Raw genomic sequence first — 16,538 nt, forward strand, 5'->3', positions numbered from 1 at the left:
GACAGACGCCAGACACGATTTGATCAAATAGCTCACTTAAACCTCCGGTTCAGGTGAGGTAATAAAAACCCCTCTGCATGTGTCTATGATAAAATGGATAAAATTAAAAATCTTGCGTTTTAGAAAAAATAAAATAAATTAAGTTCAGTTTAGTCTCTGGTAATCAATATAGTATAGACCACTTTTTCTTGTATAACAATATACCTTTCTAGCTGTTTGAGTATTGTTAAGCCTCGATGCTCCTGATCCCATGGTTCCCGAAACGAAGTGAACAAAGTTCCACGGACAACAAAATGAATAAATATATATCTGTTAAAGGCCCAAATACCATTGTTAAATTACACATGCATTGATATTAAATTAATCATTCCTTTTAACTGGTTGAACACTTTACAGGTATTGAAGGTCAAAACTGTTTCTTCCTAGGTGTGTTTCTACGGAATGTAAAGATAAGCTTTTGAAGAGGGACGAAAATCAATGAATTCCTACGGATCATATTTAGAGAAGTTTTTGACAATAAATATTGATCATGTGGGACTACTTACATTGACATATTTATGGACTAGGTGAGGACCCTGAAAAGCAATATTAACTTTTGGTACTCAAATCACACAGACTGGTATTATTACTATGGCGGACAATATTAAAGTTGCAGTGAGAATTCGACCATTCATATCCTTTTTGTTAATATTTATGTAATAGTGGAAACTTGGATTATAAATATGATAGAGGTAAAACTTCATCTCTTTTAAAATAAGAGTGTTTTTGTTTTAGGTCGTAACGACAATATATATATATATATACAATTGTATTATCATTTGATAGTGATTGTTTAACATACAATTCGTGTTTGCAAAAATTTTATTTTCGTTTGATAGTGATTGATGAACATATAATTCGTATTAGTAAGAAACATGTCGAGAATAATTCTTTCTGTTAAAGCATCCTCTTTAAGCAATTTTTTTTTTCTTCAGATTACCGAAGTTCGTTGTTTGATTTTGTCTGTACGAGGGGTGATCAAAAAGTTCGCGAACTAATTGAATTACTTCCTTAGAAGAAATAAAATGAGGTTTCAGTGCTCATTATTTTTTAAAGTAGTCCTCTCCAATTATAATGCACATCTGCCATTGTTCTGCCCATGCGCAAATCACGTGATGCAGGCGGTCACGTGACATGCTCCGTGGCGTTCTGTTCACAGAAGCTAAAAGATTTTTCCGAGTCATATTTCTTACCATGCAAGTTATTGTTTATAACAAGAACAGTCCATCCGTCAGAAATGGTCAAATCTCGGCAATAGGATGGGTGGATAAGGACTTCCCCTCCCAGAATTAGCATCGTGATCATCAAAACCTGAGCCCTCTGTCTCGGGAGTGTTGTTTGTCCGATGTGGATAAAGTATGGACGACCTCTTTTTATCCTATCTCATATGTTTAAAGTCTAAAATAAACGATATTTCAGGGATTTAATAATTATATTATTGTTAAGATATTCAACTATTTTTCTAATTGTAATTTGGCGATCTTTCATAACAAATTGCTGAGTCAACCATTTTTGTCACAAGTCATCTACATATTGACGTCATTTTCACATTGTGACGTCACAAACACGGAGCAAAACATTATATAACATCTGCTATTTATAGAATATGTGTATGACTATATGTGTGCCATTTTTCATTCTGATCTGAATTGTGGTTTTGTAAATATACAGATAGTTCGCAAATTTATTGATCAACCCCCGTATTTCATAAAACCTTGCATTTTTTGTTTTATTGAGTATGGTAAAGAAAAAAGTACGTTATTGGCTATATACGGTCGAAAAATTTTTACGATTTTTCAACAACTTTTTTTTTGTTTAAGCTCTTTATGTTTTGTTTAAAATGAGATCCGCGCGAATGTCAACTTGTTAAAAATGACGTCATATGCAATTTAATAGTGATGTCATGAAACCATGCCAAACACCAGCCGATAAGCCAAGTCCCTTTATTTTTCACCGAAAATAAGAAAACTTTGATTAAATTAAATATTTTCCAATGCATAAACCAATTTAATTTATATATTTTGTATGTAAACTTGTTAGCTAAAAACCTCCGTCAATTATTAAATTCGTGTCGGTTACTAAGTGGGAACAGTATTCAGTATATATATATATATATATATATATATATATATATATATATATATATATATATATATATATATATATATATATATATTATAAATTGTAAATCTGGAAATAGAAATGCTATGTTAGCGTATACGTGTACGATTTTACACAGTATTTACATAGGAAACAAATAATAAGCAGCTCTTTTTTTTCTTCTTCTTCTTTAATTTTGTTTTTTGCTTTTTAAATGTGAACATAAAGTCATACAAGATAAAATCCAAACCTTTTCATAAATTAAAAATATAAAGATGACATTTGTAGCATTTTTATAATTATTTGTCTATATAGTTAATAAAATCCATTAACATTAAGAATGAAGCATTTCCGTGTCGCCGGGGAATTTCATTGGTTGCATAGTTCAGAATGCGCTACATACAGCGTTATCATTCTTCATTGTATCCTGTAACTACCCCTTGCATTGCCTGAATAAAGGTTACCTAATAAACCAAAACTTTATTCGGTCAATGCCCTAATAAAGCCTTATGCGTTCATTCAAAATTGTGAGATTCATGGCCCCTGGGTCAGGGGTTCTGGTGTTAGGGCGGGGTGTTATATATTATATAGTGAAAATGCATTAATTATTTGAAAATCTTTTTCTATGCTCCTGGGTATTATTTAAACAAACTAAAAGCATGATAATGATGCACAAAAATGCCAGATTTAGCATTTTGGCACCTTACGGCCCATAATTACGTAACATATGACGTAAATGTCATAATATATAGTTGTAGATTGTTCAGGTAAACATATTTGCCTCGGTGTTGCATAACAAAATTAAATTTAATCGTTAAAGAGTTATGAATTTAAGCCTTTGGCCTCTCTTGGCCTTTAATGTGATGAGTCAGCCCTTTTTCTTGATACCATAGAAAAGTTCTTGTAATTCCATTTGTTTTAAGAAAGTATTCATAGTTTAGAAGATATGTATAGTTTTGATATGGGTCTATCCATAGTGCAATAGTGCCATTATTATACAAAATACTGTTCATTAAAACCAAAGTACCTTAAGTACTACTGAAAGACTACTTTCTAGTTATTTCTTTCTTTCACTGTAAATATAAAGTGTTTTTTCTACAAACAAAAAAGCGAATTCCTGCAGATTAAGATATAAGAACGGAAGATATTTTTGTTGCCATGACAACAAGAGTTTTGTTATGTCACTCCGGCGTAGTCGGGGAGACATATTGCTATTGTTCGACCAATAACGCGGTCCGCACAATTTCTCAAAGATGGCTCTGTCAATCGTGATGAAACTCCACTGTCAAAATGATCACCAACTGAAGATGTGGAATCTATATTCATTTTTTTTTTCAAAATGCCCACTGTCGCCATTGAAAATGATAAAAAGTGGTATTTCTTAAATTTCATCTTTTCCGGCTGCTTTTAATCAAATCTTTTTGAAACTTTAAATAAGTGCTCCTCGCCTCCTGTCAAAAGAAACTGGAAAAGCTGATGTCACGTTACCACGTCTGTGATAAATTGCTAGTGATTCCGTCCTGCAAGTTTATCGAAAAGGACGTGGACAGACTAACTAAAACTTTACAGAAATGATAATCACCGACTGTAGTTGTGCTAAAATCCTTTATAATTTTCAGATTTGTTATTGTTGCCATGGCAACAGACGAGAAGTCACATTTTTTCAAATTTCAGGGTTTTTTTTCAGTATTTTCTTTGTAAAATCTGTTTTGTAACTTTAATTAGTTGTTAGTCGCATCCTATCAAAGTGATTCCTGTAAAATAATGGAACAGAATGGACAAAAAGAACGAATTATTTTTTTTAACCAAAAAAAAAAAAAAAAAAAAAAAAAAAAAAAAAAACTGCAATTGAGTCATCTATTTCGCGATGTTTCCACATTTGGTTTCGTCCTTGAATGTTTTCGTAAAAGGCCTTGAAAATTCTATTGAAACTTTTCACAGAAATAATCACTATTCGTAGTTTCATTTAAAATTTTTACCAACGTTGCCATCAGAATAGAAAAAAAATAATTTAAGAAATGTTGCTGTCACGTCACCATCATTTTCGTTTCCGTCCGGATAGATGATCCTAAATATAACGCATTCTGTGTTGAAAAAAGACCGTCGGGATACGGAACGCGGAATTCTAGATAAACGAGACAAAATAACGTTAAAATATTTCGTTCCCACAAAAAATCACCCGGAAGCTGAAGCGTCCACACATCTGAAGTTCCACTGTATATCCAGTTTTATCCCTTTTAAATTATCCTCAAACATTTGACTTCGGAGGGAAATTATTCTTCTGCAAACACACCTTATACTGAAATAATTAAAGATACATGTCGTAAATATTCAGGAAGAAGTCAAAGATACCGGCTGATCAATATCGCTAGTAAATAATATCGCTAGTAAATAAGAGGGGACAATTCCGGCACTGTTACACTAAAATTCATCAAAGTTACATGTATCTCTTTTTGTGTATTCTGAAAATAAGAGAAGAATTAAATCATAGTTCAATTAATCAGATTAATATTGAAACCTTTGATGACTCTTAGAAATTAATTTCTACCCTTCTTTCTCATTTCTTTCAAATAGATTTTCTTTCATGGTCCTTTATAATTATATTAAGAGAAGTGTGAAAAGGCTTAGCCTTTCGTCTGATTGTTTTCGGTACACGCAACATACATATATAGCTGGTTGAAATATATTTTTAAAAAAACATGATCATTTAACTGATTACAAAATGTTTCAATTTCTACCAATGAAATGGAAACGTCCTGAGAACTATCTTTGAAATTCATTAATGTTATTGAAAAATGTTCCTTATCCAAAACTAAAAATCTTCAGAGAAAGCAAACTGTCCTTTTGAAATACAAGGATCTGACGTAATTATTGACAAAAAGGAATATGAGAAGAAATGGAAATTCAATCATGTCTATTGGTCATGTGATGGATACAGGAAAAGAGAGGATGGATACCTTGAACCTGATGGGCCGAAAAGCAATTTTGCAGATCAGGTAAGAAATATGAGTAACATTATACTATCTAATAGAGTAGGATTATAAACTGAACAGTCTGTAACTATCATAAAGTTTAAGGTAATCTACTATCTGTTTCAGAATTCATAATTTAAAATGCCACAGAGTTTTCTGTCCAATCAAACTCAAAGGAACAAAGGGTACCATTCCTCTAAAGTATTGACAGATATATGTTTGCGGTTGTCCTTTCAATAATGACGTATAATGGCTTTAAATGTAAATGTATTTCCTTTTCTCCATAGGCCTTTTAATGTGGCAGCCCCATCACAGCTTAATTCCTTAGCGCCACAGTTAAAAAATCAGCGGCATAGTACTGCCACAGAAAAGTTTTAGCGACAGTATGATCGTCCTCGAACTGGAACATAAATGTATAAAAGTTCAACTCTAAATCATGTACCGTTTTTTAAGTTTCTAATGCCATACCGTTAACTTACTCTTTTTCAGTTTCTAATGCCATACCGTTAACTTACTCTTTTTCAGTTTCTAATACCATAACGTTAACTTATCTTTTTCAGTTTCTAATGTCATACCGTTAATTTACTCTTAGTAGAGCCCACTGCTTGGCTTGCACAATCATCCTCTAGTTTCTCGCAGGATTTAACGCATGAATGAAAAAAAGACAAGCAATTTGTTTTCCCACTTCCCCGTGACTGCAAATGAAAATTTTAAAACATATTAATAACTTAGTTTTACTATAGATAACAATGCCTGTAAAATTGCATTTGTCACCCCGTCTGATGTGTTCGGAACCTTTTATTATTTTGTTCTGCAAATTATAAAACTCGAGGAGTTCAGAGTATCTCTGACAGTAGCTCTGGCGATATTTAGCGAGACTACAGCAACATAAGGTAAATTATTCACGGAGATGAAGTGAGTTCCATGAGAAATGAAGACAGGGTAAACAGAAGTTATGTAGCATTTTAGTTTTCACCACTGTGTAATAATTATCTGTAGAAATGTACTTCAGTCTCTCTTGAACTCATTCAATTTTCAATAAGTATTCCTAATGAAATAAATTATTATTTTCTGTAGTTATGTATTAAAATTTCTTTTTGGACAAAAATACTTGCATGGAAGCTGGGACTATATTTTTTGGCGTCAGATTAGCAAATGAGGTACTAACATGACTTAAACTGAAAAATCAGCTGAATGAGTTGAATTGCATTGAGGGTTACTACGGATACTAAAGAAATTTTACACTTGGGAACAAACCAAATCTACAGACGATCGGAAAGGCACAAAGAACATTTTTTCCATGTATTTTGTAGATGAAAAGTAAACTGTCCATTTTTATTCTATTATTCACATGCTCACAATTACAAACAATTCACTTGTCAAATAAACATGGAATTCTAGCTTTCTCAAAGCCAAACTGTAAGGCGAGATCATTGCGTCTCAATTGCTTTGTTGTACTATACAATTGTCAGCTGAGTTCCCTGGCCAAAAGCTTAAGTGAAAATGGGTAATGGGCCAGAAAAGGTGAAAATTATGTGAAAGCTCAATTACACAGCGTAGATTCAACTTTGTTCATAATATGAAACCCGGGGAAGGGCGAGGTCACAGAAGTCAATCAAAGTTTTACATAATATTATTAAGATCTTCTCAAGATTAGCAATAATTAGTCATATGTACATACGGAAGCATCCTCAGGTAGTGTTGATTCATGATTGTTCAAAACATGGCACCCGGGAGTAGGGTGGGGCCACAATGGCCGATGAAATTTTTAAATAGCATTACATAGGAAAATTCTTTAAAAATCATCTTCTTAAGAATACCAACGCAATGATCGGCCATATTTGTAGAAGCATACTCAGGTAGTGTAGATTCAATTTTGTTTTAATTTCAACCTCAGGGGGGTAGGGAGGGGCCACAATGGCCGATCAATTTTTTTTTTTTTTTTTTTTTTTTTTTTACATAGGATAACATAGGGAAAAAACTTTAAAAACTTTAAAATCTGTTTCTCATGATCAAGAACAGCAAAGCCATGATAAGTAATGCTTATATGAAAGAGTCTTCAGGTAGTGTAGATTCATTTTGTTCAAATCATGACTCCTTCCCTGTCCCTCTTTGGGGGGTGTTAGGGGGACGATTTAAACGTCTCAATACTGAACTGATTTCTGCTTTTCTCTAACCAAAGTGCTCAGGTGAGGGAAGTGAGTTTTGTCCCTAACTGAAGTTTCTTCCGAAGGGTCTGGTCTTAAAAACTTAATATGTAGAATTGTATATTATGTTAATGGAAAGATACCCGTACTAATCAACTACATTTAAAATGAGATCTTATCGTGAACTTTAATGATGGTGTAGGAACAACCAAAAATCTGAGATCTGCAGAGAATTTTATAGGTTGCCGTAATTTCTTCAGTGTTCAACTAGGGGAGAGAAATAATACCATAGGCTGCGAATAAACCCTGAAGATTTCGCTATCCCCCTAAATCTTATTTCTTATTTCTCCGAAGGAGAGGGGGGTATACTGTTCTTCACATTGTGTGTGTGTGTGTGTGCGTGTGTGTGCGTGCGTGTGTGTGTCTGTGTGTTTGTCTGTCCGTAACAAATGTGCCTCGCAGTTTTCTCAGCAACCACTCATCGCAAATGCTTTAAATTTTAGCACATTCTTAGTTTTGGCATGCCATATGGTGAGATTCATTTTTGTACAAATCTGATATCAAATTCCAGTTTATCCGCGCATCTGTCCGCATTAAATTTCCGTCGAATTTTTTTTAGTAACTACTCATTGTAGATGCTTGAAATTTTCGCACACTATTTGTTTTAACATGTCTTTTGGTGCAATTTATTTTTTGTACAAATCCGATGTCACTTTCCTGTTTAGCCGTGCGTCTGTCCGTACCAAATTTCTGTCGCAGTTTTCTCAGCAACTACTCATCGCAGATGCTTGAAATTTTAGCACACTGTCTTGCATGCCATGTGGTGGGATTAAGTTTTGTGCAAATCCGATGTCAACTTCCACTTCATCCATGCGTCTGTCCGTACCAAATTAACGTCGCAGTTTTCTCAGCAACTGCTCATCACAGATGCTTGAAATTTTAGCAGACTCCTTGTTTTAGAAGGTCATATGCAGGGATTTATTTTGTACGAATCCAATGTCAACTTCTTGTTTATCCGTGAATCTGTCCGTTCCAATTTTTTTTACGTGAGAGCGTATATTCTCCAAAGAGCAGGGGTATTACTAGTGAGCACTGGCTCACAAACTTCTTGTTTTAATTGTCCAAAACCTGTCTTTAGTTAATATAAAAGTAAAGGGAATCGAGCTAGATATAAATGGAATTGATCCAGAGGGAATTGCGAGACTTTTCTTTCAATTTAAAAGGGCGTCTAAGGTAGAAACATTTGAAACTTTTTATATCTTATTTTGATACAAAACAACTTACAATAAATGTATTTATATGTCAAAAAAATAATCTCCCCTATGTTCTATAGTAACTTTTTAGTAAAATTTATTTAAACCTGTATAAAATAGGTTCGTCTGATGATGACCACAGATGCTTTGTAAAGTCAAAAACTATCGACGGTAATTTCAAAGTGATAACATACGTGGTCGACATGGCCGTAGGAATAATAACATCTGATGGACTTCTTATCTTTTTCTTTTTTCTTGCTTGTCAAGGAATTTTTTTTTATTTTTGATAGTGCCTCATCCCAAACAGAAAATGTTCGGTTGTGCCCCCACCCCATCCACAACTAATATTGCTTCCTACGGTCCTGGTTGACTTGTTCAACACATTCAATTTAAACCATTGACATCCAAAAAAATCATTTCATGGGATTGAATCTATTAAATGCTAAAATGTGTTATAAATCAGTCATCAATGTTAATATAAGCTATAAGGTTTCATGTGGATTGGCACGTAATCAAATCTACCATAAAGCCTATGGTATCTGATATCGTGACAATATAAAAACACTGAAAATATTAATGCTAACAAGGTCATATTATAGACCAAAGAATTTAAAATGCTAAAACACCGTTAACGTTATTTATTTATTTAGTCTGCCCGAGATGAAAAAAAATGATCTTACTAAGAACATGCTCTTCCTTTCTAATTCAGTTCGTAGAACTTAACCCTATATGCATAAGATCAAAGAATATTGCTAAATATATTGGGAAGTTCACGGTAGAAAGTTGAAGTCTTTTCGTTTGTTATCGAAATCACAATCTTGTTTACGGAAGAGCAATAATATCTAATGGAAAATTATTCCCCTTCAACTAACTTACATAAAGCACATTTTCGGGGAAAACACATTGCCATATCGCATTTTGTTTTCTCAGCACGGCCAATTCAAGTTTAGGGTATAGACAAACCCTGCTTTTGCAAAATCCTCCAGATACATGTAACTAAAACGAAGAATAGAAGGATAATGAAAGATTTTCAAAAAACGTAATCAAGTCATATAAGCTCTGATAATGATGCAACACACCCTGGTTGTAGATCTCTGTATGTTAATTTTCATATATGTAGATTTTTAATTTCAAATATTCGGGTTAATCTCTTTATTCTTTAATATGAAAAAAAATATCTAATCGTATTTATTTAAAAGTTGTGTTTTCAAGTCTAAATTTAAAAAATGACCTTCTTGCTCTAAGAATCATTGAAAGAATGTCATTTCTAAATATAAAAAATGAAGAAGAAATTACAACTCTGTTAAAATAATTATTTATAAATAAAATTGTCTATTTTTCTAGAAAAAAAAAGAAAATCAGTCTTGCCAAAGTCTTTAGCTTAAAAAAAAACAATGGAGTACCTTTACATTAACCTGCTCAGCTCTGAAACACGTATTACTCCTTTTTTTACCCATTATTTAAAAGGAGTCTTTTTCAATCCTTTTGGAGGAAGATAACACTTAAATCATAAAAAACTAATAAGGAACATAAACCAAACACTGTTATAGCAATATGACGTCAAACGAAGATGGCTTCATCTTAAGGTAAAATATACCGACCAGAAATAAATACGTACATGTAGTATAATCATGCAGAAGTAATTGCAAATTAAATTAAACTTTTCAGACTACAAACAAATTTGAAAATAACAGGCATATTTATCAAACAGAATTTATTACCTTTCAGGAGCGGATTTTTAAAGATATTGGAGAAGATTTGCTAAATCATTTATGGGAAGGGTACAACTGTACACTTTTTGCTTACGGACAAACAGGAAGTGGAAAATCATATTCTCTAATGGAGCGCGGGGTCAACAAAGGTACATATTACATTTTAATGAGTTTTATGAACTAATGTCCAGTAAAATATACATGTAATTTTTAGTTTATACTATATTTTTTTTTAATTAGTTATTTTTCATGATGAATTAGAAGATTTGGAACTTTGATAATAAATGTTACATTGTTTGTTTAAACATTTTTTTTTATCTTACCAAATGCTTAATTATGTCTTGCTATCATCAGTGATGGACCTATGGTCATACGTGGTTATCATGGTAATATAAGGCATGTTGTTTGAGCTATATAATTTATGTGTTTTATTATGTTACCTCATTCTATGTAAACTTGAGTCTTGACAAATCTGCTTTGAGATATTTGCATATATTTACAAAAAAGTCCTTGAGACTAACCCTTACCCTAACGCTAAGTGTAACCCTAAACCTAACTCTTGTATTCATGATATTAATTCCAAATAAAATGTATGTATTATCGTCATAATGCACATTTTTCCTCTTTGTGGTCTCATCATGGCCTTAAGGTTCCTGATTAAAAAATCTTTGTGTAACACTTTCCACACAGGAAACGTAAACGTAAATAAGATTCAAGTTAATTTGTTAAATGCAGATGAAAACACATTTAAACGAACTTTATCAAATCCATGGGGTTTACGAATGCTAAAAAAATCGAAAGACTTGAAAATCCATTGATTGCAAAGAAAGGTTTTTACGGAAGCCCAATAGCGCAAACCAAAAAAAAAAAATAAATAAAAAACGAAATTATTAAATAAAGAAAACGAAATTGTTAAATAAAGAAAACGAAATTATTAAATAAAAACAAACGAAATTATTAAATAAAGAAAACGAAATTATTAAATAAAAAAAACGAAATTATTAAATTAAAAACAAACGAAATTATTAAATAAAGAAAACGAAATTGTTAAATGAAGAAAACGAAATTATTAAATAAAAAACTGAAACTAAAATACGGAATTTATAGATGTGCATGGTAAGGGCCTGAACCCATGAATCATTCCATAAAGTGCACGTGTTATAAAGCATCACTTAGTAATTCTATAGACCTGATTTTGTTTCGACATGAAAACAAGTGTGGGGGAAATGAAAAAAAAAAAAAAACATAGATAGATGTCAAATTGACAAACGTAGAAAAATTTCATGTGCCCACAGCCTATCATTCGCATTTTTAAAGTAAATGATTCATAACTGTTCAATTTTGTTTACGGGAATTTGATGATGTGTCGCATCCCCACAGCGTCAAAGTTTGAGCCTGTAAGCCTGGACGTAGCGAGCGGGGATGGCTGTTTCTGATTATTAATGACATTCCAAAAGAACTCATGAATCGCCGAAAGGTTAAGACCTTGCGCATCGTATTGCTGAATTCCCCCCGAACTAAATAGCGCCCTATCTGTGTCCCATAAATCTTAGGTTGTTGAAACAATAAAGAGGATGATGTGAATATTTTGTGGGATTTGTTATGCAAGTGTGTGCATTGTTTGTTCACAACTATCACTGACTTATAAATACAGATTGAGAATTTTTCATTTAGAATATGTGAGAACAAATAGTTAGTGCATCACTTCTATTAATTATGCTTTGATAAAATGACCAAGAAATTAGAAGTGTTTTGCTTAATCTTAATAAAGTATAAGCAATCATTAAAATCTACTCACTGTAACCACTTTGACTTGTTTAATTTTTGCACTTGCTCTCTTTAAACAGTTTTTATAATGTCAAACAAACTCGCAAAATCCGATCGGTAACGTATCATTTTACAGCATTTTTGTACTGTGCGATAATTGAAAATGATGTATAGCTATGGGAATTTCCTAAATGTTATAAAGTTCAGCAGTTGTGAACAACGGAATCTTAACAGACATGTATATCTTAAATATTTGTGCAATTTATTAGCAGAATTTCTTTGATGTTTCATGTTCAGATTCAGTGTATGCTGATAATTAGACCTTCTGAGCTGTGGGTTTAAGAAAGCTAATGTTAACGTAAACTTGTCATCGAATTACTGGCCAATTCATCAGACTGGTCAAAGTTCACGTTAATCATGTTAATGTAAGAACATAGATTTAAGCATATTGGATAACCAAAGGTAAAATTCTCCTCTATTCATGTGTTGTGATTGTCTACTCCAACTGGTTAATATGTTATCGATACGGGAATAGCTGAGTGTAAATGCAAGTATCACACTTGTTTTACTGTCGAAACAAAATATAATCAAGTCATAGAATGGAATGATTCATGGGTTCAGGCCTTTACCATGAACATCTATAAATTCCGTATTTTAGTTTCAGTTTTTTTTATTTAATAATTTCGTTTTCTTTATTTAATAATTTCGTTTTCTCTATTTTATAATTTCGTTTTCTTTATTTAATTATTTCGTTTTTCTTTATTTAATAATTTCGTTTTCTTTATTAATTTTTGGTTTGCACTATTGGGCTTCCGTAGGTTTTATCAATGTTATTATTTTTAACACTAGATAAAATACCGACAGAAAAAAATTTGTAGTTTCCACTGACAGCCTACAGGCTTATAGCAGAGGAAGAAATACTTTGTTCAAAATCTCGCATGAAGTAGATGTACGTCACCACCCCCACCCCACCCCCATTGTAAAAACTTGAAAATTAACAATTTTTTCATTAATTGACGTTTATTGTGAAACCTATTATACTATGTTATAGATATTGTATTTCAGATGCTCTTATTTCATTTCCGTCAAGGATAAAAGCAGTGAATATGCATATTTTACTGATAAATTGATTTGGGGAAGGGGGGGTGTTAAAAATTCATAGGTACTTGGGTCTTGCATGGTTTATAAATATGTTTGGACCTTACTGATATGTAAATAATGTACTTAACTTTTTTTTACATATCAATAAGGTACATACATATTTATAAACCAAGACCCAAGTACCTTTGGAAAATTAACTTCTAACGCCCTATGAATAGGCCGAGTATTTGATATAAAAGACTGTTTTCAGAAATAAAAATGAAATGTATTGATTAAAGCACAAAATTTTACTGTAATTGTTTTTTAACAACACCTTATTCATTAATTTTCTCTTTACATGTAAGCAGGTTTATTACGAAGTACAAATTGTACTTCGGGTTCGTTGCCACGATGCTCTCAGTAAGGAATATATACAAATTTTACCGATAAATTTATTAGGAAAAACCTACTATATACATGTATATATTTGTAATAGTCTTTCGATATGTAAATATATTCACAACTTATAGATTTATCAATGATTTACCATTATTTCAATGACCAATCACACAAAAGCATTTTTTAATGTTGTGCAGCTATAATCGCCTCGTTTTTTAAACATCGGACTCGATGCTATATGATGTTCTAGAAGCTTCCGTCAATATTAATATCGGTGAATGACGAAAATAATTTGCACATTTCCCTTTTAAATCGATTATCACAACTTATTTCTTTTATTTCATTTAAATCAAGTTTTGATTGAATAATTCAGTCATGACGTTTTATGAAATAAATAAACGATTGCTTGTTGTCAGTTTCATTAAAAATTGTCAGTAACTTAGATCCGCCAACCGGAAATGCCACCGTACTCGCGTTTTTGCTATTTCATGGCTGTTTATAGAAAATAAATTAGACTTTTAATTTAATGTACGATACTTACTATGCGAGTGAAATCTAAATATAGTTGAAGGACAACATCTTGTATCTAGTGTATTGTTAGAGGAGCAAGTAAGAACTCTGGTGCACCCGTTTCGGAGTTTATTTGCAAAATTTATTAATTTATAAGTATAGATTTACGGTATGTCACTCGTAAGCTTTTAAGGAAGTTGGAACGGAGCCCCCTCCTTCTAAACTATTTATTGCAATTCAATTTTATAACATATTCTAATTCTAAAAGATGCAAATTATAAAATATTCATTCCAAAAAATGCTCACAAAATCACAAAGAAATAAGATGTGTGGGGAACTTTTTCTAGTGGTGGAAGGATATTTAGAAGATTTTTTTTTTTTAATCTACAAATTTGTTAAATTTGATATCTTGGAACTTTAGCAATACATATCTATTCTTGGATATTTTTTTTTCGTTATAATTTGTTAGAAATATTATATATACATGTAGCTAGGTTTCAATTAATATTTTTAGAGCAAATCCTACACATTCATTCAACAAACTTTGACAAAAAATGAAGATATCAAGACAAAATGTACATGTTTACGCCTGTAAATATCATATTTTGAACAATATCTCAAAATTAACATCACAACCCGATTTTTTTCTTTCATTATTCTAAACTTCGCGATACTTCCAGTAAATCAGCACTTATGTCATAAAAAGCGTGATACAAAGAGGTTTTTTTTTTTTTTTTTCTTTTTTTTTTTTCTTTTTTTGCCTATTTATATTATTAACACCCCAAATTTGAAATTTTTCAGTGCAAACAGGTCACACAATAATTTACTCGCATTAATTTGTAGGATGTTTTTAATGTTAAGTCTTATTCAAATTATTTTACATAAAATAAGTTTATATTTATTGCCATGATTACATCTAGTAAAATATGATAAAGGTTACAGTGATTAACCTAAAAGTAACAATTTAAGTGCAGAAAGGTCACGTTAATTGCACTGTTGCCTTGTAAGATGCACACTGACCCCAATTTTCCCTGCTGTTTTGGGTCTTGCTACCTGTATATTAGTAGTATATCTAAAATAAAAAAAAAAATATGTCAGGAGTGACATACCTTACATGTAATTATTGATTCCAAGTGCATGTAATTTAAAATCTAAAAGATACTATATTTGATAAAATAAACATCCAGTAAATATTCCGACTTCTTAGGTATTAATACTGCATCTGAAAATTTAGGCAAGTAAGACATTGACGTTTGCCAATTGATTACCACACAAAATCATTCAAATTTGCTTTCTCCTTTATGTCGGAAATACATTGCAAATAATAAAAAAAACGATGGAGAAAAACTTCTCAGACCTTTTCTAAACACTCAAACTGATGTTGGTTCATTTCTGTATTGTAATTACATGTGTTTTATCTTTCTTATAGGATTACTAGCTAGAATAAATCTAGCCATCTTTGATAAAATCAAAAGAAATAACACCGAGAATATTGAATACCAGGTAAATATTTCTAGCTCCAAAGAACCTTAAATAGCATTTTTGATTCATATATGGTAATTTTTTTAATGATATATTTTTCTATCATCACTAAAAGGTTTCATTTCCGAGGTTTATCATTTTGATTAGTACATTGTTTATATATATATATATATATATATATATATATATATATATATATATATATATATATATATATATATATATATATATATATATATATATATATATATATATATATATATATATATATATATATATATATATATATATATATATATATTATTTGTATTATCAGTATTGTATTATTAGTACATTGTTTATATATATAAACATTATTTTTGAAATATTTAGGTGTCATTTAGCATGATGGAAATATACAATGAGAATGCATATGATTTATTAGTGAAGGGAGATCAGAGACCCAGACTTAGGATAGTGGATAATAAAGGTAAGCTTCATAGGATATGTACTTCCAGTGTCTCTTTAAGTAAACTGATAGTAAGAAATTCCTTTTTATTACAGTAATATTATTTGTCAGTTTGACATCTTCTCTCTCTCTCTCTCTCTCTCTCTCTCTCTCTCTCTCTCTCTATAAATATATATATATATATAGAGAGAGAGAGAGAGAATTTCAACAGGACATTATATTTCAAGACTTATTGATCAGAATGAAGACCCACTCCGACATTATCAGAAAGTTCTTGTTTACGAATTTGGTAAATGAGTGTATACCTCATCCATAGGTATTGTCAAAACGATTCATGGCTACCGTCAAAAAAGATAAAACATGAAAACTGATGATAAGGAACTTCAAAAGCGAGAACTCTTTTGATATCTATGGTCCTAGAGAAAGAAAAATTTAAATCCAAAATAAGCCGGTAAAGTTCGAATACAACATAAAGAGCGTATTTGAAATATCTATTCATTTAGATAAACAAATCCATTTGTCTGTTGCTTTGCGAATAGTTCTTGACCTTTATTGCTGAATATTTGCTTACTTTATATTTTGTAAACATATTTATTCTCTTCAACAAATTAAAAAATAAATCATTTTTC

At 31.4% G+C, this 16,538-nt stretch overlaps 2 protein-coding genes across 2 annotated transcripts in view; both read left to right on the forward strand.

The window, feature by feature from the left end:
* LOC133195887 (protein lifeguard 4-like) overlaps window positions 1–16,538 on the forward strand; it is a 396,544-nt gene that overhangs the window by 245,020 nt on the left and 134,986 nt on the right. The window lies entirely within an intron of this gene.
* The window catches only part of LOC133195265 (kinesin-like protein KIF28), a 46,107-nt gene continuing 34,617 nt past the window's right edge, over window positions 5,049–16,538 (forward strand). Inside the window, exons 1-4 of the mRNA XM_061331119.1 lie at window positions 5,049–5,135; window positions 10,240–10,372; window positions 15,409–15,482; window positions 15,834–15,930. Coding sequence (XP_061187103.1) covers window positions 10,351–10,372; window positions 15,409–15,482; window positions 15,834–15,930 — 193 coding nt within the window. The 5' untranslated portion in view covers window positions 5,049–5,135; window positions 10,240–10,350. The remainder of the gene's footprint in view (window positions 5,136–10,239; window positions 10,373–15,408; window positions 15,483–15,833; window positions 15,931–16,538) is intronic.

This window comes from Saccostrea echinata, unplaced genomic scaffold (assembly GCF_033153115.1).
Source record: "Saccostrea echinata isolate AGI-Se365-2 ecotype Australia unplaced genomic scaffold, CSIRO_AGI_Sech_v1 ptg000029l, whole genome shotgun sequence".
Classification (NCBI taxonomy): domain Eukaryota; kingdom Metazoa; phylum Mollusca; class Bivalvia; order Ostreida; family Ostreidae; genus Saccostrea; species Saccostrea echinata.